The following is a 23,828-nucleotide window of genomic DNA, read 5'->3' as shown; positions in this document are numbered from 1 at the left end:
CTGCAAACTCCAAGCCTTGTCAGTGCAGGACCCTTTCTTTGTCATCCATAAAGACAAATTGGTTTTACGGACTCATCCTAGGTTTTCCCTAAATTTGTTTCCAAATTTCACATAAACCAGTCAATTGAGCTTCCGACTTTCTTTCAGAAACCAACTAGCTCAGCTGAGGTCAAACTCCACACACTAGATGTTAGGAGGGCGGTTCTCTACTATGTAGACAAGACCAAACCGCTTAGGAAGACTGATCAACTATTCGTCTCCATGGCTACAGGCAGACAGGGAGAACGTGTTTCCGAAAGAGCAATCTCCAAATGGATAGTACAATGTATACAATTATGCTATTCATTTTCAGACAAAACACTGCCTTTTACACCAAGAGCCCACTCCACACGGGATACTGGGGCTACTCTAGCCTTTATTGCAATTGTCCCCTTAGACCGCATTTGCAAAGCAGCTACATGGAGCTCAGTTCACACCTTCACTCAGCACTACTGCATTGACACACACTCCAAGACAGATACACAGGTGGGACAAGCGGTTCTAAAACATCTATTTGCCGTTACTCCTTCTCACAATCCACCACCTTCTCATAACACTGCTTGCTAATCTATGCATAGCATGTGATCCAAGCAGATTACACAAGCATCAGAAGGAATGCATTACTCACCATAATCTTATTTCTGGTGCTTGGATCTGCTTAGATTCACATGCGCCCACCCTTCCTCCCCTGAGAAAAAGTGCATAGATGTTATAGGGGCTTTATTTGCTTGGGAACTCTGTACTAGCGCTGCTACTCATGCTACCTCATGTCAGAAAAAATACAATCTGGGGGACCTCCACGCGTGAGGGATCATGGGTACAGGGGACGTCACAATAGGCATAGTATAGTATTACTGGCACGCCCTATTCGACGTCCATTTTTGAGTTTCGAAAACAACTGTAATATTCTGCAACTTCCACTAGATGTTGGCCTATGCATAGCATGTGAATCTAAGCAGATACAAGCACCAGAAATACGATTACAGTGAGTAATGTATTCCTTAGATGGCACTTGTATTTGAAGCAGCAATTTGGAGTTCATTATTGAATTCCGGAAGCTACGTGGCTGAAAACCTCAGATATCTACATTATCAAATGGTGCTTGTAGTCTAATGATTCTCCAGCAAACACACGTCTGTTCAAGTTCTGTTGGGGACAAGGAACAAGGAAAGGTCACTTCTATGCTTCTTTTTTTTAACACTTTATTTATAAATTTCTCAAAATAACTGACAAGTAACTTAATACAAGCATTCATGTAATATCAGAGTTACAATTCCTTTCTGAACAATCAATGAATACACAAACACAACTTAAGAATCCTATGATACAGGCTTGTAGTAGAATAATTGTAATATGGTACAACCCCCACTAATATACATTGTCCTCAGTCATAATACCCACACAGCACAAACGGTGACATAACATCGAAAGGAAAAGAAAGGTTTTATTTTACTGTTTGGTTATAGAATAGCCGAGTTATTTATGTATGTGGTTTGTAATCCGTAGTCTCCATTGAATTATAGATCAAGGTCTATTTTATAGTTACCGAATATATTTAATCATCCACTTAGTAAATATGCAAATTTTATATTTTTACCAAGGTCTTCATTGAAACCTGTGTGATGAGAAGCTTAGATCCTGACAAGTGTTTTTTTTTTTTAAATAAAGGTTGCTCAGTTCTTTGTCCTGTATACAGCTTTGTAAATGAATGCACGGATAATTCTGCCCCCCCCACCCAAAGAGCATTCCTCTTCCACACCATGATTCATCTTAACTTTGGGTAGTGCATGTCAGGGTTCATTTCAACATTCATCAAACTCTTCTTTTGCCCCAAACGTGGAGTCCATCTAGTCCTTACTCGATTATTTGCATTTTTATAATTGTACTTTTCAGTTAGAACTCCAGGACTACAAGCCTAAGAATGCAAAGACATGACAAATGTTGCATTAGCATAATCTGTGGGGGATTTTTGCTTCAAAAGAATTATGCATAGTATGCATGCAGCAGTAAGATACATTTTTGCGTACCAAAAACATAAACACTGGAAACATTAGTCATGTAAGACCGATTATGCATCAAATGTCTTCTAGAGGTGTCCTATGCCCCTTTATGCACATTACTAAAGTCAAAATGATTGACATGTAGGTATGTTTGTATGGCATGAGATGGCTTGGAAAGTCAAAAGTAGCTCATGTTGCTGACAAGACGACTAGGTTCTTCAAGGTTACAAGCAGGAGCTAAATAGCGCCCAACAATTTTGATCTGATGTTTGCCCCCATTACATTTGGTGTCTACATCATTCGAACATTTGATTAACTGCATCAATTATATTTCTGTTTCCTTCCTGTCTCAAACTATATTGGGACATCTCTTGATGAATTCCAGAAGAAATCTAGTGCGTTGACCCTCCGTTGCATTGAAGTGAATGCATCCCTTCATAATAAGTCTTCATTTGTGGGATAGCTATACAACATTCATTGTAATCATTGATTACTGAACAGAATGGCCATCTTTCTTAGAATTTGCACATTTTGTAATAGTTATTTCTAAAACGTCAGTCTAGATATTCTATTTCTATGGTCCACTTGTCCGCTTTATTTAACCTACTGTCCCATCATGTTGAAGTGTATACACAATCCATTGCATATCTCTTTGTAGAAGTGACTGGATCTGATGATCTTTGATTTTTACACCACATTTAATCTAGGAGTTGTGCCTGAAGAATCGGAAGAAAACGTGGAAGAAAAAATTTGCAGTGAAGATACAAAGTTGCAAGACCTGCCACCCTGTTGGGGATTGGACATTGTTTGTGGCAAAGGAACTGACTTCAACTATGGCCCATGGGCTGATAGGCAGAGGTACATCCAATATTTGGGACTGTTTGAATATAGTGTGCTATGAAAGTGTTTTTTTGTACAGTAATGGCTACTTTTTCACAGATAAAGAAGTTCTTTTTTTAAAGAACAAAACAAATCTATTAATATCTAGCCTCTTTTTTTGTAATATTAAGACATATTGAGCAGTTCATCATAAAACATGTTTACTATTTTCTCCAGCAAGGGGTCTTACATGGATTCACATGCTAGGAATATTCTGTCGCCAGGCTGGGAATCTTCGGTGATGTAAAGCAGTATAGCTTTAAGCTAAATAAAATTCTTGTTGCTTGCATATCCTGTTGCTCTCACTTTGGGTCATACTTCCCCAGCCAATGATATAGATCCTTCTTAGCTGGTGGCCATCTTCAGATTTTTACTACACTTTTTCATGTTTCACTCCACGACTTTCTCGAGATGTTTGACTAATTTTGATCAAAATGTCTCTCTTTTTCGTTCATCCGTCTCCGTTGTGAACCGCCGGCAGAGTGGACCCGTTGTCAGTAGAGATTCCGGCTTCAGTTGGATCTCTAGTTCGTGGAGGCCGCAAGCTGAGTTTTGGGCTTACTGCATGAGCCATGTGGGGGGGGGGGCGAGGAGACGTGCCTCTTCAAGGCCTGCTCAAGATGCGGTCAGAAGAACATCTACATGGAGGACTGCCATCAGAAGTGCATCTATTGTCTGTACCCGGACCACGTTATTGGAGGATGTCCCATCTGCCAGTCCTTCTCCTCAAAGACGAGGAAGGATGTGGCAAGGTACTTTGAGGACGCTTGCAAGGGGAAGGTACCTAAAATAAATAAATAAATATGTCATCGTACGCTCCGATTTCCTCGCGGACGAGCACCCTGGCTGCAGCGTCTCTGTCACCTGGACCGGGGACCAGGAAGGGGGCCTGTCTTCGGGAGACCGAGATTGTCCACTCCCTCGCTGTCTACCACTCAGACTCTGTCGACAAAGCATCACTCGTCGTCGGCGAAATCCATGTCAATGACCACAAGACCGTCGTCCAAGATATCTTTGTTGACGAGAACTCCACCAAATTAGTGGTGCCAGGTTTTGTGTCCCATCAACTGACTCGTCACAACCACGGTCACCGTCTCTACGGTAACGACAGCTGCTTTCAGAGTAGCATTGCCTCCAAGGCCTCCGTCAGCCCCGACTGGGTCTGTTACCATCACTACCTTCTCCAGGTGCGCCTGTGTTAGCCAGCTTCTTGAGAGGTTACAGCAGGGAAAGGAGTTACCACCACCACTCCTTTTTCTGCCAAAGCCCACTCGGCTGCAGGCCACATCCCCTGTGAAGCATGCCTGGGCATTAACCCCTCCCCCTGGGGTTCAGCCTGCCACACTTTCGGAATAGGAAGATCTTCCTGGAGACATCTGCCCGCACCCAAAAGAAGAGGGGCATGGTGGCCTTGCCTTGCAACCAGCTCTGTAACCAATGTAGCCGGTTCGTCCTAAGAGTCCCTGGCCTCATGCTCCAATCCTGATACCTCAAGCTCCGAGGGATCTCTCCTTGGACATTTTGACAGCTCTCCACACTTTGGTCATGGCGATTCAGCAGCACCTACTGCCTGTGACTCTGGGGCCTCCAGTGGTTCCCGGCCTAGCTCCTGTCGCCAGCCCACCAAGGCCTTCTCGGCCCTTTCTGGCGCCACCTCTCCCAGTGCCTGTGGTCCCACATCATCCACCTGCTCCGTGACCCCCCCTGTTATGGTGGAGCCGGACCTGTCTGAAACGGACACAGGCACGGATACCAGCCCAGATACAATGGTATTCGGGGAACAGATGAGTTTGAGGATTAGATCCCAGCGGATGGGGAGCCGCAGGACATAGATTTGCCATCTAGAGACTCCAATCCGAACGAGGTCAGATCTTTCCAGGCGATGATCTCTCGGGCTGGTAAACTCTTCCACCTGGTCCCGGATGAGAAAAAGAAAAAGGGATTCCTGTTCCAATGCTGTGAATTCACCAGAAAGACTGTGGTTAACGTACCACTACTAGATGACCTCTGGGAAGACGGATTAGTGGTCATGAGGAATCCTTACTCTGCCGCCACTAAAAGGGACAGGCTGGCGAAGAAGTATAGGGTCCTGGACACGCCCCCTAAATGCTTCGGAGGCCATCCAACACCAGACTCTGTTGTCTTGGCTGCTGTGAGGAAGAGCTCTTCAAACCCATCATTCTCTTTCTCTGTCCCTCCAGACCAATAGGGAAAGAAGCTGGATGCGGCTGTTAAATGCATTGCTATCACTGCAGCATCTACGATCAAGGCCACCAACGCCTTAGCACACTACGACAGGGAGGTCTGGTACAAGTTGGGTCCCGTTCTCGATTTCCTGCTGGACGACAAAAAAGAGGAGGCCATGGCCATTTCTCATGAGGACCAAGTGGCATCAGATTGTGCGATTATGGTCGCCCTAGACCTTGTCGACTCCGGCTTCAGACAAATGGGAAATGGTAACCCTTATGCTGCCAAGGTTGCCTTAAGGCCACTAACTTCAGGCAGGATGTGCAAGCCAGGGTTGTCGACATGCCTTTCGACGGGGAGCATCAATTCGGCAAGGCATTGGGCGAATCTCTCTGAGCCATTCAAACGGACACAGAGAGGGCACACTCTATGGGCTCACTGCAGCAGAGGAAGCAGTCATTTCGCTCCCCGAGGGGGAAGGACTCTCGAACATCGAAGGTTCACAGCCCATCCTGCCGCCAGCCCTCTTGCTCCACTATGCAGGAAGCATATAGAGGCCGATCCCAGACACACAGAGGGGGTACCCCGCGTTGTCCCCAAGCTGCCACAACACAGATGCCGAAGGAAACCTGACGAGGCCCCAGTCCCGAAACCCCACTTCAGTGGGAGGCCGGCTATCACCATTTGTCGACAAGTGGCATAACATCTCCACATACATATGGGTGCTCAAAGTCATTGAGCAGGGTCACACCCTAGAATTCCAGGACAAATTCCCTTGCATTCCTCCCATGACAATACAAGAGCAGCACAGAGCCGAACTCCTCAAGGAAGTTCAGGCTATGCTGTGAAAGGGGTCCACAGAATCTGTCCCTCTGTGCCTTCGGGACTCCGAAGTATACGCCAGATACTTTCTGGTTCTCAAGAAGTCAGGTGGGTGGCGACCCATCCGGCGCCTCAACAAATTCCTGAAATACCAAATATTCAGGATGGTCACATTACAGGACGTGCTCAGCCAGCTGAAAGAGGGAGATTTCCTGTCGCCACTAGATATTTACACAGCCCCATTCATCCAAAACATCAGAAATTCCAGAGTTTTGTCATTGAAGGATAACACTACCAATTCGAGGTGCTGCCCTTTGGCCTCAAATCAGCCAGAGGATGTTTCACCAAGTATTTGGCCCCAGTGGCAGCGTTCCCTCCCCGCAAAGGAGTGCATGTCTACCCCTACCTGGACGATTGGCTGGCCCAGGTCCATTCTCACGACCTGGCGGAGCGACATACAGTGGAGACAGTCCATGCTCTAACCTCTTTGGGATTCTCTATAAACTGTCTGAAATCCTGCATGGGCCATCCCAAGACGCACTATTCCTAGGGGCCCGACTCAACACAGTATCGTGCCTGGCGACTCCATCTGAGGAAAGGATGAGGACCATTTTAGGGAAAGTCCAACGGCTGTCGTTGACGAGCGTTGCCACAGTCCGGTCCATCAAATCCCTGTTGTGGATGATGTCCTTGTGTATCCATCTGGTCCCTCATTGCAGACTGCAAATGAGACCAATTCATGAGTTACTGAACCTCAGGTGGAAGCAGATCTCTGGCTCGTGGAACGACAGGATAGCCCTCAATCAAGCTTTCCACCAAGCCCTAGACTGGTGGTCTGTTTGCTCTCACATCTCGCAGGGAGCCCCCTTTAGGGCCTCTGCGCATCAGGAGACTGTCAGGACCAATGCCTTATTGGAAGGCTAGGGCACCCACACGGGTCAACTGTATGCCAGAGGACTTTGGCTCCCTGAGGAGAAGGTCTTGCATATCAACGTGCTGGAACTACAGGCAGTTTTCTGGGCTCAAGTCTTGCAAGCCTAAGCTCTTGGGAGAGGTGGTCAGGGTCTTCACGGACAACACAACCACCATGTATTACATCAAGAAGCAAGACAGGACGAGGTCGCTCGTCCTCTATCTGGAGGCACAACACCTGTGGCGCTGGGGACATTGCTCACCGGATGTTTCTAGTCCCATTGCACCTGACACTTTTTCAAAACACCATCGCGGACTCTCTAAGAAGGGAGCTGCGGTCCTGCCATGAGTGGGGAGCCCCTGCAAGGTCAATGCTCTCAAATCTACGGCAAGTGGGGCCAGACGCAGATCGACCCGTTCGCGACAGCAGCCAATACCAAGACCCAGCAGTTTGCCAGCAGGTATCCTCGGGCAATCAGTCAGTGAGATGCCTTCTCATTCCTGTGGGAAGGCCTGTTCCTTTACACATTTCTGCCAATTCCACTGCTCCTATGTATGATCAACACACTATCCTGCTGCAAGATGATCCCTCATTGCACCGGCGTGTTGCAGACAGATCTGGTACCTGGACCTTCTTCATCTGTCGGTGGTTCCGGCCATCAAGCTGCATCCTCTTCTGGACCTGTTATCCAGGGTATGAGGGGCGATCCTGCACCACGACCCAGCGTCCCTGAAACATTCGGCCTGGCTCCTACAGCCTTTAGAATGTGGACATTTCTTGCGGCTGTTGGAATGCAGAAGATTCTCGCCAAAGCCAGGGCTCTGTCTACTCTTGCATGCTACTCTTGCATGCTCAACACACACTGCAAGTGCAGCGTGTGTTGAGATGCGGAGGGGGGGTGTGTGTGTCGGGTCTGCCTGAATGTGTTTGTGTGCAAGTGCAGTGTATGTTGAGATGCTGGGGATGCGGGGGGTGGTGGGCTCGGGTCTGCCTGAATGTTTGTTGTTGTTGTGTGCTTGTTCAGTATGTTGAGATGTGGGGGTGGTGGGATTCGGGTCTGTATGGGTGCATGGTGTATGCTTGTGGGTGTGTGTGCTGAGTTGGGCCTAGGGGGTGCGGGTCTGTATGGGTGCATGGTGTATGTTTGTGGGTTTGTGTGCCGAGTTGGGGGTGGGGGGATTCGGGTCTGTATGGGTGCATGGTGTATGCTTGTGGGTTTGTGTGCCGAGTTGGGGGTGGGGGTTTGGGGTCTGTATGGGTGCATGGTGTATGCTTGTGAGTTTGTGTGCTGAGTTGGGGGTGGTGGGGTTCGGTTCTGTATGGGTGCATGGTGTATATGTGTTTGTATGCAGGAGTTGGGGTCTGTATGAGTATGTATGCATGGTGCATGCTTGGTGGCATGGGGCATAGTGTTTGCTTGAGGGTGGGTGTCTTAGGGCATAGTGTTTGCTTGAGGGGTGGGTGTCTTGGGGCATAGTGTTTGCTTGATGAGTGGAGGCCATGGGGCATAGTGTTTGTTTGGGGAGAGGGGGCCATGGGGCATAGTGTTTGGTTGGGGAGAGGGGGCCATGGGGCATAGTGTTTGCATGAGGGGTGGGTGCCTTGGGGCATATTGTTTGCATGAGGGGTGGGTGTCATGGGGCATAGTGTTTGGTTAAGGGGTGGGAGCCATGGGGCATAGTGTTTGCTTGAGGGGTGGGGGCTATGGGACATAGTGTTTAATAAAAATTGGGGGTTGAAAAACCCCTCCTGCCATGCCCCACTGCGCCGACCGCCCCACCCACGACCATGAAGGACCGCCATCAACGTCTCGCCAATTGGCTGGAAGGGAAGAGCCCGTCAGGCGAGAAGAAGAGGAAGAAATCCGAGCGGTCTTCTAAGACCTTTGAGGACGCCCCGGCGACGGGGGTCCAACACAAGGCCAAGCACCGCGAGTCCGCTGGCACCGGGAGCGCCGAACGGTCGGGCTCTACGGGCACCAGGCAGGGCGCACCCTCCCCGGCACCTTCAGCCACGAGCCAACGCTCTGGGTCGGGTAAGAGGAAGGGCGAGCACCCGGCGAAGCTCCTGGAGAGGCCCCAGTCGAGCTCGAAGGCCCCATCGGAGGGGGAGCGAGGCATTGTCCCCCCCCTCAAGGATAAGGCGGTGAGCGCACCTAAGGTGGTGAAGGCCTTAATCCATCCGGCCAAGCCCTCTATCGAAGCTGTCACGGCGGCCCTGGCTCAGCCTGTGGAGGCTACACCAGTGGTGGCGACCTCGGGGGCTCAGAGTCTCCCTGCCACCTCGGAGGGAGTCCTCTTTTGTACCCATCGATAGGACCCCCGTGAAATCCCCGGCGGGGAAGAAAAAGGGGGGGCAGGGCGTCGTCGTAGATTCGGCTTCAACCTCGGAGGAAGAGCTGATCGAGGTCTTAAGCCAGGGCCTTGGCGTGGAAGAAGACCGGCCCGTCGGGATGGATCCCGACGCAGGTGACGACGACATCGTCGAGGGTGCCGACGGAGCCCCTGATCGCCCGTCGGATTCCCCTCTGCCAGCGCCGCAAGACAATTCGGCGGCCATTTTGTTGGCTATACAGTCCTTATGCTCAGAGATAAGGACGAGACTACCGTTGCCGACGGAGGAACCTCTCCCGTCGGGGGATCCTGAACCGGGACCTTCTGGTGTTCCCCCGCCCAAGAAAAGAAGGATTCACCCTCCACCTCCTTTTCAGCCGTCGCGCCCCGTCCAGCCCTCCTCCCCGTCCACCCGAGGGGATGATACGGGGACTGACACGGCAGCGACGGGCACGGACAACGAGGTATACGACGAGGATCTACCGTCGTCACCTCCCACCAGGGCTTCTCCGCCCGACGAGATTGGATCGTTCCACTCCATGATCGCCAGGGCATCCGTGCTTTTCCAACTCTGCCCTGAGGAGAAGAAAAAGGAAGGATTCCTTTATCAACGGCGCGAGGCCAAGAGGAAGACGGTCCTCGCGGTGCCTCTACTGGACGACATTTGGGATGAGGGCCTCGCCCTCCTCAAGAACCCTTCCACAACGCCAGCTAGAAGAGACCGGTACGAGAAGAAGTACCGGGTCCCGGACGCGGCCCGCCTGTGCCTCCGGGCGCAGCCTACCCCGGACTCCGTCGTCTCCGCGGCGGCCAGGAAGAAAGCGGGGGGGGGGTGCGGCCTCCACATCGACTTCCCCACCGGACGGCGAGGGAAAGAAATTGGACGCTATGGGACGCAGGGTCATCTCGTCTGCAGCGACGACGATTAAAGCGGCCAACGCCTTGGCTATCGTGGCCCGCTACGACAGGGAGCTATGGTACAAACTGGCTCCCCTGCTGGACTTCCTACCGGGCGACAAGAGGGCGGATGCCCTGGAGATCGTACAGGAAGGTGAGGTAGCGTCGGACCACGCCTTCACTATTGCGACGGACATCGCCGACACTGGGTTTCGCCAGTTGGGCAACGGCGTGTGCCTTAAGCGGCGTGGATGGCTCAAGGCTACGGACTTCCGTCAAGACGTACAGACCAGAGTCCTGGACATGCCGTTCGATGGGAACAACCTGTTTGGGAAAACAGTGGACGATTCCCTTCAGGCCAAAAAAGCGGACACTGAGACGGCCCGGGCCCTTGGGGTTCTGCAGCAACGACGGACGCCCTTTCGGAGCAGCGGAGGCAAGGGCGTCTCCAAAGGTTCCGGCGGCGGTTTCTCCACCTACCGTCAAGTGGCCCGCTCGTCGTCTCAGGAGGCCTACAGAGGACGAGGCAAGTCTGGCGGACCCCGCCGTCGTCGCCATGGAGGTCAAGGCGGCAAAGCCTCGTCGAAACAGGATTGAACCGGCCGTGGGGTCGGGCCCCCACCGAAGCACCCCGGTGGGAGGCCGGCTGGCGAGCTTCGTCAGCGTGTGGGAGTCCATCTCCACCGACCGTTGGGTGCTGGATGCCTTAGCCCGGGGCCACGCGCTCGAGTTTCAAAGAAGCTGCCCGCGCGTCCCACCCTTGGCTAGGAAAGAGCTTCACGTCCCTCAGCTTCTCCTGGAGGTAAGGGCGATGCTCAGGAAGGGCGCCATCGAACTCGTCCCAAAGAGGCTTCGGGGCTCCGGAGTTTACTCGAGATACTTCCTCGTGAAGAAGAAGACGGGAGGATGGCGCCCCATCCTAGACCTGCGACGTCTGAACAAGTTCATCAAGGCGCAGAAGTTCCGGATGGTCACCCTCCAGCACGTCCTTGGTCAGCTGGAGGAGGGAGACTTCCTGTCGTCGTAGGATTTGGAGGATGCCTACTTCCATATTCCCATCCTAAAGGGGCACCGAAAATTCCTCAGGTTTGTGGTCCAAGGGCGTCACTACCAGTTCAAAGCCCTCCCCTTCGGACTACGGTCGGCACCCAGGGTATTCACCAAGTGCCTTGCACCGGTGGCGGCGCAGCTTCGCCGCGAGGGGATCCACGTCTACCCCTACCTGGACGACTGGCTCATCCGAGCCAAGACGAGGGAGCTCGCCGTGGAGCACACGGCAAGGACCGTCCAACTTCTCACGGACCTGGGATTCTCCGTGAACTACGCCAAGTCCCACCTGGTACCCGCGCAAAACGCACTGTTTCTGGGAGCGAAGCTCGACACAGTGTCCCTTCTGGCCTCCCCGTCGGAGGAAAGGACCAGGTCCATCCTGGGCAAGGTACAGCGGATGTTGGTTTCCGACGCGGCCACGGTGAGGTCCATCAAGTCCCTCCTCGGAATGATGTCTTCTTGCATCTACCTCATTCCCATGTGCAGGCTCCGGATGCGCCCGTTGCAGGAGTTCCTGGACGCGCGCTGGATCCAAACGACGGGCGGCTTCGAGGAGAGGATCACATTCGACGAGAGTTTCCGCCGAGCGGTCCGGTGGTGGGGCACCCGCGCGCATCTGACGGCGGGCATGGACTTCCAGACCCCAGACCACCAGGAGACAGTGACCACGGATGCCTCCCTGGAAGGGTGGGGAGCGCACACCGAAAATCTGCACGCGAGAGGCCTTTGGCTCCCGACGGAGAAGTCCCTCCATATCAACATCCTGGAGCTCCGTGCAGTGTTCTGGGCCCTCAGGTCCTTCCTTCCGTCCCTCAAGGGCAAGGTGGTGAGGATCTTCACCGACAACACCACCACCATGTTTTACATCAGGAAACAGGGCGGAACCAGGTCCCCAGCACTGTCCAAGGAGGCGCAGGACCTGTGGCATTGGGCCGTCGCCCAAAGGATGTTTCTGGTGCCGTTTCATCTGGCAGGGATAAAAAACACCATCGCCGACTCACTCAGCAGGGAGCTGCGCTCGTGCCACGAGTGGGAACTACGGCAGGATCTAGTGGATCGCCTCTTCCGACGGTGGGGCACACCCCAGATCGACCTGTTCGCGACGGCGACGAACTCCAAGTGCCGGAGGTTCGCCAGCAGGTTTCCCCAGGCGAGGAGCATGGGCGATGCTTTCTCGTTCCCCTGGGAGGGCCTGTTCCTCTACGCGTTCCCTCCTTTGCCACTGCTAATCCGGCTCGTCAACCAGCTCAAGAGGTCACGGTGCAGGATGATCCTCGTCGCACCTGCGTGGCCGAGGCAGATATGGTTCCCGGACCTTCTGGACTTGTCAGCGTCCCCGCCAATCAAGCTGCCGGTGGACGCGGATCTACTCTCCAGGGAAGGAGGCGCCATCCTCCACCACGACCCGAAATCGCTGAACTTGCAGGCCTGGCTCCTGCAGCGCTAGAGTTTGGGGGATACGACATACCGGCCGACTGCAGAGAGGTTCTTGCAAAGGCCAGGGTGTCCTCGACTCTTAAATGCTACGGACACAAATGGAAGAGGTTCTCTGTCTGGTGCCACGCACAGAAGATTAACCCTCTACGGATTACGGCTCCCCAGGTACTGCCGTACCTGCTGACGCTGGCCAAAGCTGGTCTGGCACACGCGTCCATCAAGATTCATCTTGCTGCGATCTCCCGATACACCAGAACCACGGGGCGGACGTCCTTGTGGTCTCATCGTCTGGTGAAAGAGTTCATGAAGGGACTGTTCAGATCGTTCCCGCCGGTGAAGGCTCCGGCCCCGGCGTGGGAGCTCAACGTGGTGCTGACCAAGCTCATGGGACCTCCGTTCAAGCCTCTGCACTCGGCCCCGTTGAAGTTTCTGTCGTGGAAAACAGCGTTTCTTGTGGCCATCACCTCCGCACGACGGGTGGGAGAGATCCAGGCCCTTTCCTGCAAGGCCCCGTACTTGACTTTTCACGACACAAGGGTAGTGCTCAGGACGCACCCCTCCTTCATGCCCAAGGTACCGTCGGACTTCCATCTCAACGAACCCTTGGTGTTGCCTGTGTTCTTCCCGTCGCCTTCGTCGCCGGCTGAGAGGACTTTGCACTCGCTGGATGTGGCTAGAGCGCTGAAGTTCTACGTGGACCGCACGAAGTGTTTTCGGAAGACGTCACAACTCTTTGTGAACTTTGGACCTGTCAATCAGGGGAAGGCTCTCTCGAAAGCTTCCATTTCCAGATGGCTCTCCGGCTGTATCATGTACTGTCATCGGTTGGCAAACCGACCGCTGCCTGGCCGTCCGAGAGCCCATTCCACCAGAGCGATCGCAGCTACCACGGCGTTCCTTTCTGGTGTGCCCCTGCTGGACATATGCAGGGCTGCTACGTGGAGGTCGACGCACACCTTCATGAAATTCTACTGCGTCGATCGGGATTCCAGGGAGGAGTCCAGGGTCGGCCAAGCAGTGCTGCGCAACCTGTTCGCCTGAGGTGAGCCTGGTGAGGAGGTAAGATGCTTAATGTTGAGTTTGATGTAATGCTTAATGTTGAGCCTTTGCCACCTCCCGTGGTTGTGCATGTGTGTACTGCTATGTATTCTTTATTCATGAGCATGTGAATCCATGCCAGACCCCATGCTGGAGAAGGAACAAGTTACTTACCTGTAACTGTTGTTCTCCAGCATGGGTCTGGCATGGATTCACATGTGAACCCTCCCGCCTACCCCTCTGCGGCTTCACTTGGTCATACTGCCACTTCACGTGCTTCCAAATCTGAAGATGGCTGCCAGAGGCGGTGCTTAGGTAGAGGGCAGTCATTGGCTGTGGTCAGTATGACGCAGAGACCAGTGATTGGTTATTACTACGAAAGGCAGATCAGAAACGAAACTGATACTGGTTTTTTCTTTACCGAGGATTCCCAGCCTGACGACGGGGAATATTCATGAGCATGTGAATCCATGCCAGACCCATGCTGGAGAACAACAGTTACAGGTAAGTAACTTGTTCCTACTTACTTAAGTCTCTTGTGATCCCTGTGTAGCTTTGGGGTATTTTCTGTGATTGGGAGTCCTCTCGTTCAGTTCATCCATGCACTTGCTGGAATCCTCCTAGGGTATCTTCTCTGAAGTCCATGGACCCTCAACTAACTTTGAAACTGGAATACTTACTTGTATAAACAATCTTCCTCTGTATTTTCGACTTTGCCTGCAACTGAGCATTATCTCACCCTGCCTCCAGCTGGCTCCTAGACCCCTAGGGTCCCTCTTCTGCCTCTGAGAGAATTAATGTCATAGAATTGTGAAGGGCTGGATACTTTAAGTGGTCTGCCTTGAAAAGTAAAACAAGTGTTGAAATGTTTACTTGTAAAAGTTAGTTGGTAACTGTTAACTCAGAGAGTTCTTACCTTGAACGTGTCCTGTCACTTGTAAAAGTATATGTAAAGTTATTACTTACCTTAGATATGTTCTGCCATTCTGAAATATACCTATATATATGTCTTACCTACCTTGAATAGCTGTGACCTTCTAAATAGGTGTACTTCAAGTTTTACTTTCCTTAGAAACTGTCTTGTCTGTTCTAAAAGAAAGTAGATAGAAGGTTAATTTACTCACCTGTGAATTGGATCCCCCCTCTTCCCAAAAGTAATGCTGTTGGTTCCACAGTACTATTCCTGTTAGAATATAAGAGTATGAGTGACCCCAATTTCGTCTTGCTTCCCCTGACCTGCTGTTAGCCAGTCCAGAATAAGCCTGCCTTAGGTTATACTGATCCTTAAGTTGCTGATAGCACCTTTTAAAAGTATATAGGGTTTACCTACCTAGAATAGCTGTGTGCCATTCTCAAAGTGTTTTTAGGTGAAGCTGACCTTGGTATGCTTGGTGCAATCCTCAATTGGTGTAAAATGTACTTCTCCAGCATGGGGTCTGGCATGGATTCACATGCTCATGAATATTCCCCGTCGTCAGGCTGGGAATCCTCGGTAAAGAAAAAATAAGTATCAGTTTCATTTCTGATCTGTCTTTCGTAGTAGTAACCAATCACTGATCTCTGCGTCATACTGACCACAGCCAATGGCTGCCCTCTACCTAAGCCCCGCCTCTGGCAGCCATCTTCAGATTTTTACCGCACGTTCAAGTGTCGGGAGTCCTCGTGCTTAGCTCTCGAGCTTTTACTGCGTGTTTCGCGCTTTTTGAGGTGAATTTTCACATTTTTCCGGTTAATCGAGCCTCAAGCTCCACCGTTTCTACTCCCGTTAACAGCTACCCGTTGCTGGATTTTCCTACGCCCCTCAAGGGTGAAGATTTCGTCGAATCAACTTCTTGGAGGATTCCAGGAGATTCGCGGCCTACTTCGAGATGGCCCAGGATGCGAGTTCGTCGCCCGGACCCAAGCTGTTTCGCAGCTGCCCTGGATGCGGGCCTACAGAATGTGTTTAAGGAAGACGAACATTCGCGATGCCTCTACTGTCTTCATGGGGACAAGACTCGTGTAGAGAAGGACTGCCAGTTCTGCAAGAACTTGTCGGAGCGGACAATGAGGGACCGTCGATCCCGTGTCGCCAGCTGGTTGGAGAAGGGCTCAACGGGTGAGAAGAAGAAAGGGTCAGAGCGGGCTTCTAAGTCCTGTGCGGGCGCCCCGGCGACGGGGGCCCAACACCAGGCCAAGCGCCGCAAGTCCGCTGGCTCCAGGAGCGCCGAAAGATCGGGCTCTTCGGTTGCCAGGCAGGGCGCACCTTCCCCGGCACCGTCAACCACGTGCCAGCGCTCCGGTTCGGGGAAGAGGAAGTCCGAGACCCCGGGTAAGCTTTGGGAGAAGCCCTGTCCGATCTCGGAAGAGGGGGAGCGAGGCGTCGCCCCTCCCCCGAAGGAGAAGGCCCGGGACACACCTAATGTGGTGAAGGCCCCTACCCACCAGGCAAAGGCCTCTATCGAGGCGATCGTGGCGACTCTGGCCAAGCCGGCAGAGACCCCGCCAGCGGAGACTGCCTCCGTGACTAGTTTCCCTGCCGCCAAGGAGGGAATCCTCTTTTCAGCCCATCGTCGTGGCCGCCATGATGGAAGAAGCGAGGGGGGGCAGGGTAGCCTCCTCGAGCTCGGAGTCAGCCTCGGAGGAGGAACTGACCGAGGCCGTGAGGAACCTCGAAGTCCAATTCGAGAAGGTTCGATCCCGTAAGGAAGATCCTCGGGAGATAACCGAGGAAGACGACGATGGCGAGGAAGAGCAGCCTTCCCTTACGGCGCAGCCGGAACCTAGGCCTCAGGATGGCTCGGCGGCCATTTTGTCTGCGATCCATTCCTTATGCTCTGAGATAAGGACGAGATTCCCACGGCCCAGGCTGGAGGACCCGCAACCTAGCCCGTCGGGAAGTCCTCAGAACAAACGACGGAGGACCCAACCCTCTCCTCTGCTCGCCCCCGCAAGGCCTACAGTTCCCTTCTCATCCTCCCACGAGTCGGGAGATGACGGTGCGTTGGGCTCGACGACGGGTTCTGAGGGCGACGGAACGGGTCTCCCGTCGCACGGGCCTCGCCGCCCGACGAGATTGGCTCATTCCACGCCATGATCGCCAGGGCGTCCGAATTGTTCCAGCTCTGCCCGGAGGAGCAGAAAAAGGAAGGTTACCTCTATCAGCGCCGGGAGGCCAAGAGGAAGACTGTCATCGCAGTGCCTCTAATCGCACATCTGGGAGGAGGGCCTGTCGGTTCTCAAAAACCCCTCCACGGCACCAGCCAAACGGCACCGGTACGAGAAGAAGTACCGGGTCCCCGAAACCGCTCCCCTGTGCCTCAGGGCCCAGCCAACGGCAGACTCGGTCGTCTCGGCGGTGGCGAAGAAGAAAGCGGCGGGGTCAGGAGCCTCGACGTCGAATTCCCCGCCGGGCGGCGAGGGAAAGAAGTTGGACGCCATGGGGCAGAGGGTCATTTCGTCGGCGGCGACGACGATCAAAGCGGCCAAAGCCCTGGCGATCGTGGCCCGTTACGACAGGGAGCTCTGGTTTAAGCTGGCCCCCATATTGGACTTCCTGCCAGACGACAAGAGGTCCGAGGCCCTGGAAATACTGCAAGAAGGCGAGGTGGCGTCGGACCACGCCATAACGGTGGCAACCGATATTGCCGATACCGGGTTCCGCCAGCTGGGCAACAGTGTTTGCCTACGACGACGGGGTTGGCTCCGGGTGACCGACTTCCGTCAGGATGTCCAGACCAGGGTGTTGGACATGCCGTTCGATGGCAGCAACTTGTTCGGGAAGGCGGTGGACGAATCCCTCCAAGCCATAAAAACGGAGACGGCCCGCGCCCTAGGAGCCCTTCAGCAACGACGGCCCTTTCGGAGCTCTGGAGGCAGACAGGGTGCCTCCAAGGGATCCAGCGGTGGCTCGTCGTCCTACCGCCAGGCGCCATGCTCCTCGTCTTAGGAAGCCTACAGGGGTCGCAGCAAGCAGGGAGCGCCTCGCCGACGTTGGCAAGGTGGCCAGGCGGCAAGGCCACGACCTCCAAGCAGGACTGAACCGGCTGTGGTCTCGGGGCCCCCACCGAAGCACCCCGGTGGGAGGCCGGCTGACGAATTTCGTCGGTGTGTGGAAGTCCATCTCCACCGACCGTTGGGTGCTGGATACCCTGGCAAGAGGAGACACTATCGAATTCCTGAAGAAGTGCCCTCACTTTCCACCTGTGGCCAGGAAGGAAAATCACGTCCCGCAACTGCTGTTGGAAGTACGGGCGATGCTCAGGAAAGGCGCCATCCGGGGCTCCGGGGTGTACTCAAGGTACTTCCTCGTCAGGAAGAAGACGGGCGGCTGGTGCCCCATCCTGGACCTTCGTCGTTTGAACAAATACATCAGGTCACAAAAGTTCAGGATGGTCACGCTCCAGCACGTACTGGGACAGCTGGAGGAAGGCGACTTTCTATCGTCGTTGGACCTGGAGGATGCATACTTCCACGTTCCCATCCTCAAGTCACCGAAAGTTCCTCAGGTTCGTCGTCCAGGGACGCCACTACCAATTCAGAGCACTGCCGTTCGGATTGAAGTCGGCCCCCAGGGTCTTTACCAAGTGCCTAGCACCAGTGACGGCGCGGCTGTGCCTGCAGGGGATTCACGTCTACCCCTACCTGGACGACTGGCTCATCCGCTCAAGGACGAGGGAACTCGCCATCGAACACACTGCGAGGACCGTTCAGCTACTCACAGACCTGGGATTCGCCATAAACTACCCAAAGTCCCACCTGGTGCCGTCGCAGGTGGCCCTGTTTCTGGGAGCGAAGCTTGATACAGTGAGGCGCCTGGCGGCCCTGTCGGAAGAACGGACGAAGACCATTCTAGGCAAAGTGCAGCGCCTGCTAGCTACGGACGTGGCCAGGGTGAGGTCCATCAAGTCCCTCCTGGGGATGATGTCCTCTTGCATCTACCTGGTGCGCCTCTGCAGACTACGGATGCGCCCTCTTCAAGAATCTCTCGACGCCCGTTGGATGCAGGCGACGGGCACCTTCGAAGACAGGGTCCCCCTCAACGGGGTGTTCCGGCGGGCGATTCAGTGGTGGGAAGTTCGAGCGCACCTCAGGGCGGGCAAGGACTTTCAGACGCCTGCGTACCAGGAGACGGTGACGACAGACGCCTCCCTGGAAGGTTGGGGCGCCCACACCGGAGATCTCCACGCAATAGGCCTCTGGCTCCTGGAGGAGAGGCTCCTGCATATCAACGTCCTGGAACTCCGAGCCGTGTTCTGGGCTCTCAAATCATTCCTCCCGTCGCTCAAGGGCAAGGTGGTGCGAATCTTCACGGACAACACCACGACAATGTTTTACATACGGAAGCAGGGAGGCACCAGATCCCCAGCCCTATCCAAGGAGGCACAGGATCTGTGGCACTGGGCGGTCGCCCAGGGGATGTTCCTGGTTCCCTTCCACCTGGCAGGAGAAAGCAACACCATCGCCGACTCGCTTAGCAGGGAGCTGCGCGCGTGTCACGAGTGGGAACTGCGCCAGGATCAGGTGGATCAACTCTTCCGACGATAGGGCAAACCCCAAATCGACCTGTTCGCAACAGCGACGAACTCGAAGTGCAAGAGGTTCGCCAGCAGGTTTCCCCAGCCAAGAAGCATGGGCGATGCGTTCTCGTTCCCCTGGGACGGCCTATACCTGTATGCGTTCTCTCCGTTGCTGTTGCTGCTTCGACTCATCAGCCAGCTCAAGAGGTCCCGGTGCAGGATGATCCTCGTCGCACCGGCGTGGCCGAGGCAGATCTGGTTCCCGGACCTTCTGGACTTGTCAACGTCCCCTCCCATCAAGCTGTCGGCGGACGCGGACCTTCTCTCCAGAGAAGGAGGCGCCATCTTCCACCACAACCCGGCGTCGCTGAACCTGCAGGCTTGGCTCCTGCAGCGCTAGAGTTTGGAGGCTACGATATACCGGCTGATTGCAGAGAGGTTCTTGCAAAGGCCAGGGCGTCCTCGACTCTCAAATGCTACGGTGATAAGTGGAAGAGGTTCTGTATCTGGTGCCGAGCACAGAAGATCAACCCCCTACGGATTACGGCCCCTCAAGTGCTGCCGTACCTGTTATCGCTGGCAAAGGCTGGGCTAGCCCATGCCTCCATTAAGATTCATCTGGCGGCGATCTCCAGATATACCAGAACCACAGGACGGAAGTCCCTGTGGTCCCATCGACTGGTAAGAGTTTATGAAAGGACTGTTCCGGTCGTTCCCGCCGGTGAAGGCCCCGGCTTGGGAACTTAACGTAGTGCTGACCAGGCTCATGGAGCCCCCATTCGAGCCGATGCACTCCGCATCGATGAAGTTTGTGTCGTGGAAGACTGCATTCCTGGTGGCCATTACCTCTGCACGACAAGTGGGAGAGATCCAGGCCCTATCGTGCAAAGCACCATACTTGACTTTCCATGCCTCGAGGGTGGTGCTTAGGACGCACCCCTCCTTTATGCCCAAGTTGCCGTCGTACTTCCATCTTAACGAGCCGTTGGTGTTACCTGTTTTCTTCCCGTCTCCTTCGTCGCCGGCCGAGAGGACTTTGCACTCGCTGGATGTGGCTAGAGCGCTGAAGTTCTACGTGGACCGCACAAAGAGTTTCCAGAGGACATCACAGCTGTTCGTGAACTTTGGACCTGTGAATCAAGGGAAGGCTCTCTCGAAGTCTTCTATTTCCAGATGGCTCTCCGGCTGCATCATGCACTGCCACCGGTTGGCTAACCGACGACTGCCAGGCCGTCCGAGAGCCCATTCGACCAGAGCGATCGCTGCTACTACGGCGTTCTTATCTGGTGTGCCCCTGCTGGACATCTGCAGGGCTGCTACGTGGAGGTCGACGCACACCTTCACGAGATTCTACTGCGTCGATCGGGATTCCAGGGAGGAGTCCAGGGTCGACCAAGCAGTGCTGCGCAACCTGTTCGCTTAAGGTGAGCCTGGTGAGGAGGTAAGAGATGCTTAATGTTGAGTTTTTGTATTGCTTAATGTTGAGCCTTTTGCCACCCCCCGTGGTTGTGCATGTGTTTACTGCTATTTATTCTTATATTCATGAGCATGTGAATCCATGCCAGACCCCATGCTGGAGAAGGAACAAGTTGCTTACCTGTAACTGTTGTTCTCCAGCATGGGTCTGGCATGGATTCACATGCGAACCCTCCTGCCTACCCCTCTGCGGCTCTTCACTTGGTCATACTGCCTCTTCACGTGCTACCAAATCTGAAGATGGCTGCCAGAGGCGGGGCTTAGGTAGAGGGCAGTCATTGGCTGTGGTCAGTATGACGCAGAGATCAGTGATTGGTTACTACTACGAAAGACAGATCAGAAACGAAACTGATACTGATTTTTTCTTCACCGAGGATTCCCAGCCTGACGGGGAATATTCATGAGCATGTGAATCCATGCCAGACCCATGCTGGAGAACAACAGTTACAGATAAGTAACTTGTTCCTTGCTGAGCTTAGGCTGTGTTCCACTGAGCTGAAAAGTAAGTGTAATTGTATATTACACCCCAAGGTCCAACTCCCCTAGAATAACTGTTATCCTGAATCAGAGTTATAAGTTTTTACTGTTACTAGAATAAGTGTTCCACTATTCAGAAAAGTATATTATCCAGTTGATTTACTATGTGATTTCTTTGCTGAGCGTCGCAGTACAACTGCTAGGGTCTACTACCTTGTATTACAGAAAGTCATTTAAAAAGCAACTATTGGCTTTTACTCCCCAATAATAGGTGTGACCTATACTGAATGTGTCTATGCTTTGGTCTGTGTACTTTAAAGCACAGTGTTGTGCTTTTTATGTGTTTATATGATCTGTGATAGTACTTCTTTCCCCCAAGATTTATCTGGGCCTACTTGTATTTAAATAAATACATAGTGTTTCTTTAGACCATGTGTGTATTACAATTTCTTTTGACTGATTCTACAACCCCCTCTCCCTCCTAAGATAAGCCTGGCTGCTCTGTCTACGCTACCATATACTCGGGTGGTACAGCCTTATACTAAGAGTGGAGTCTTGTACTGCCTCAGTTGAATGGTTTTACTAAGCCTGTAGTTGGACTTCAGAAACTCTGTCCCAACAGTCACCAGGGGTGGAGCTAAGGAGAACCTATGTAATTGGCTTGGGCAGTATGACCCATAGTGACACCAAAAGGCTATTCAAGCAACAAGCAGTTTTTTAGCTTAAAGCTATACTGCGTTCTATTACCTGCCAGCCTGGCGACGGGGAATATTCATAGCATGTGAATCCATGTAAGACCCATGCTGGAGAACAAGAGTTACAGTTAGGTAACTTGTACCTTATCACATTATTTGTAAACACTGATATGGAATGTTTGCATAGACTTCGAAAGTGGTTTGTGAATATTATTTTGGATTAAAAATCACTGAATAGAGAGTACATGATTATTGTTACTTATGGCAACAGTCAATTATTTCAATACAGGAAGTGTAACAGAAGACTGGGGGTTAGATGGTTGGGGTACCTCTGGTTCCAGAAGCAACTCAAGACCTTCCTTTTCGCTTCTGCTTTGTCTCTTCCTCTCCACTGCTGATTTCCCTGACTGCTGTTAGGTAAGAGTTAGTGCAGTTCAACTGGAGTGGGACTACACAAGACTTGTCTCTTGGTAATGGGCAACCCCCCTTTTAGTATAGGCCTGTACTACACAAGTTGGTAGTGTGACTATGCAGCCAGACTTATGTTAAGAGGGGTCATGTGAGCTGAAGCGCTCTACAATGAAATCAGTAAATACAAGTATCAAATTAAACACTTTTATAAGTGGAATGGACGCAATGGATGGAATGGATGAAATGGAATGGGCGCAATTGGTAGAATGGATGGAATGGATGGGACGCAATGGACTCAATGGATGGAATGGACGGGATGGAATGGACGCAATGGAATAGACACAATAAATGGAATGGATGGAATGAAATGGGCGCAATGGATAAAATGGATAGAACAAATGGAATGGACGTAATTGATGCAATGGACTGTCAGTGTGTCCGTGCGTCGCAGAGCTCCCGCCTATCCTGTTCCCGTAATGTCGTTATGTATCGCAATGTGTTCACCACCAATACGCCTACTCTCTACTGTACACCATCACTCAACTAGAACACAGCTATACCTCTGACAAATTCGGCCTAGCATGAAGGTGTCTCACCCGCAAGTCCCCGGCGATCTGTCATCCAGATGGCCCGGAAACAGCCATCGATATTGGATCCAGTGGGGAAGGATCATCTGGATGGGGGAGGTCTTCGGGGAGTGGAAGTGGGACTCCGAAGGGTGAGAAGCTTTCTTCTTCATCATGAAAGACAATGGACTAACACCAGAGCCGTTTACCTGACATGTCCCAATACAAGGGTCAGGCAATTGACAATAACTAGGCATACCTGACGGCCCTTTCCCACAGGGTTAAAAGGCAGAGCACGAGAGCACACTTTGAGCAAGGGCAACTGCACGAAGAACCAGCTATTCCGGACCGGCAATTCTAACGGAGAAAAAAGGCGGTGAGACCTGAAAGGACGGCAAGCAGGGAAGTTCCCTTGCCCTCTTCAACCCAGACCCGCAAAGCCTCTGTGAAAAGAATCATAAGACCGGGATTTACAGCTGGCGTGTGGTGTAACGGATGTCAACAGTGCATGGGGGGGGGCCTCCCGCACCTATAACTGATGTGGGAGCCACGCTTGCTAACATGGTACCTTCCTTGACTCCAGAAGCAAGACAAGCCAACGGGTTCAGCACAGGCAGTGAGTCGGAGAGAGCTGATAGCAAACTGGACTGTGTTGACCCCAAGTTTGAGAACAGCAACATTGTATGATATTGTGAACAAAGAACGTGTGTGTGTTTAAGCTTGAAAGAAAGTTCACTGAAGGATCAGCTGCAGAGTGGTCAGGCACCACGTGGGCGCTCATTCGAGGACTCTGGCTGGTCCCCTTTGTTGAAACTGCAAGTGCCAAGAGGCCCTAGGAGAGGCCGTGAGGAATCGGAGGGGTTCATACAAGGGTCGAGTCAAACCCCTTGTACAATCGAAGTCTGACACGTTGACAATAAGGAAGGTAAAGGGAAGGCAATCCTGCATTGTGATAAAGCAAAGTGAACTGTGTATTTGACAAACGTGAACCCAGCTCAGGGATGCCTGCAAATTGGAGTGAAGCATAATACACCCGTGAGCATTGTGTTGACAAGAGTGAACCCGATCAAGGGTTGTCCACAGTGAATGATTGTTTAAAAAGACATTAAG

The 23,828-nt window shown here is 52.7% G+C and overlaps 1 protein-coding gene across 11 annotated transcripts in view; it reads left to right on the top strand.

Moving 5' to 3' along the window:
• BLTP1 (bridge-like lipid transfer protein family member 1) overlaps positions 1 to 23,828 on the top strand; it is a 2,946,455-nt gene that overhangs the window by 231,252 nt on the left and 2,691,375 nt on the right. For all 11 annotated transcript variants that reach the window (XM_069631149.1, XM_069631145.1, XM_069631146.1 and 8 more), the window contains exon 10: positions 2,747 to 2,897. In XM_069631149.1, the coding sequence (XP_069487250.1) occupies positions 2,747 to 2,897 (151 nt within the window). The remainder of the gene's footprint in view (positions 1 to 2,746; positions 2,898 to 23,828) is intronic.

Source organism: Ambystoma mexicanum, chromosome 6q (assembly GCF_040938575.1).
Source record: "Ambystoma mexicanum isolate Mex_15411 chromosome 6q, UKY_AmexF1_1, whole genome shotgun sequence".
Taxonomy (NCBI): Eukaryota; Metazoa; Chordata; class Amphibia; order Caudata; family Ambystomatidae; genus Ambystoma; species Ambystoma mexicanum.
The sequence above is the reverse complement of the archived record's forward strand: the minus strand, read 5'-3'. Positions and strand labels throughout refer to the sequence as shown.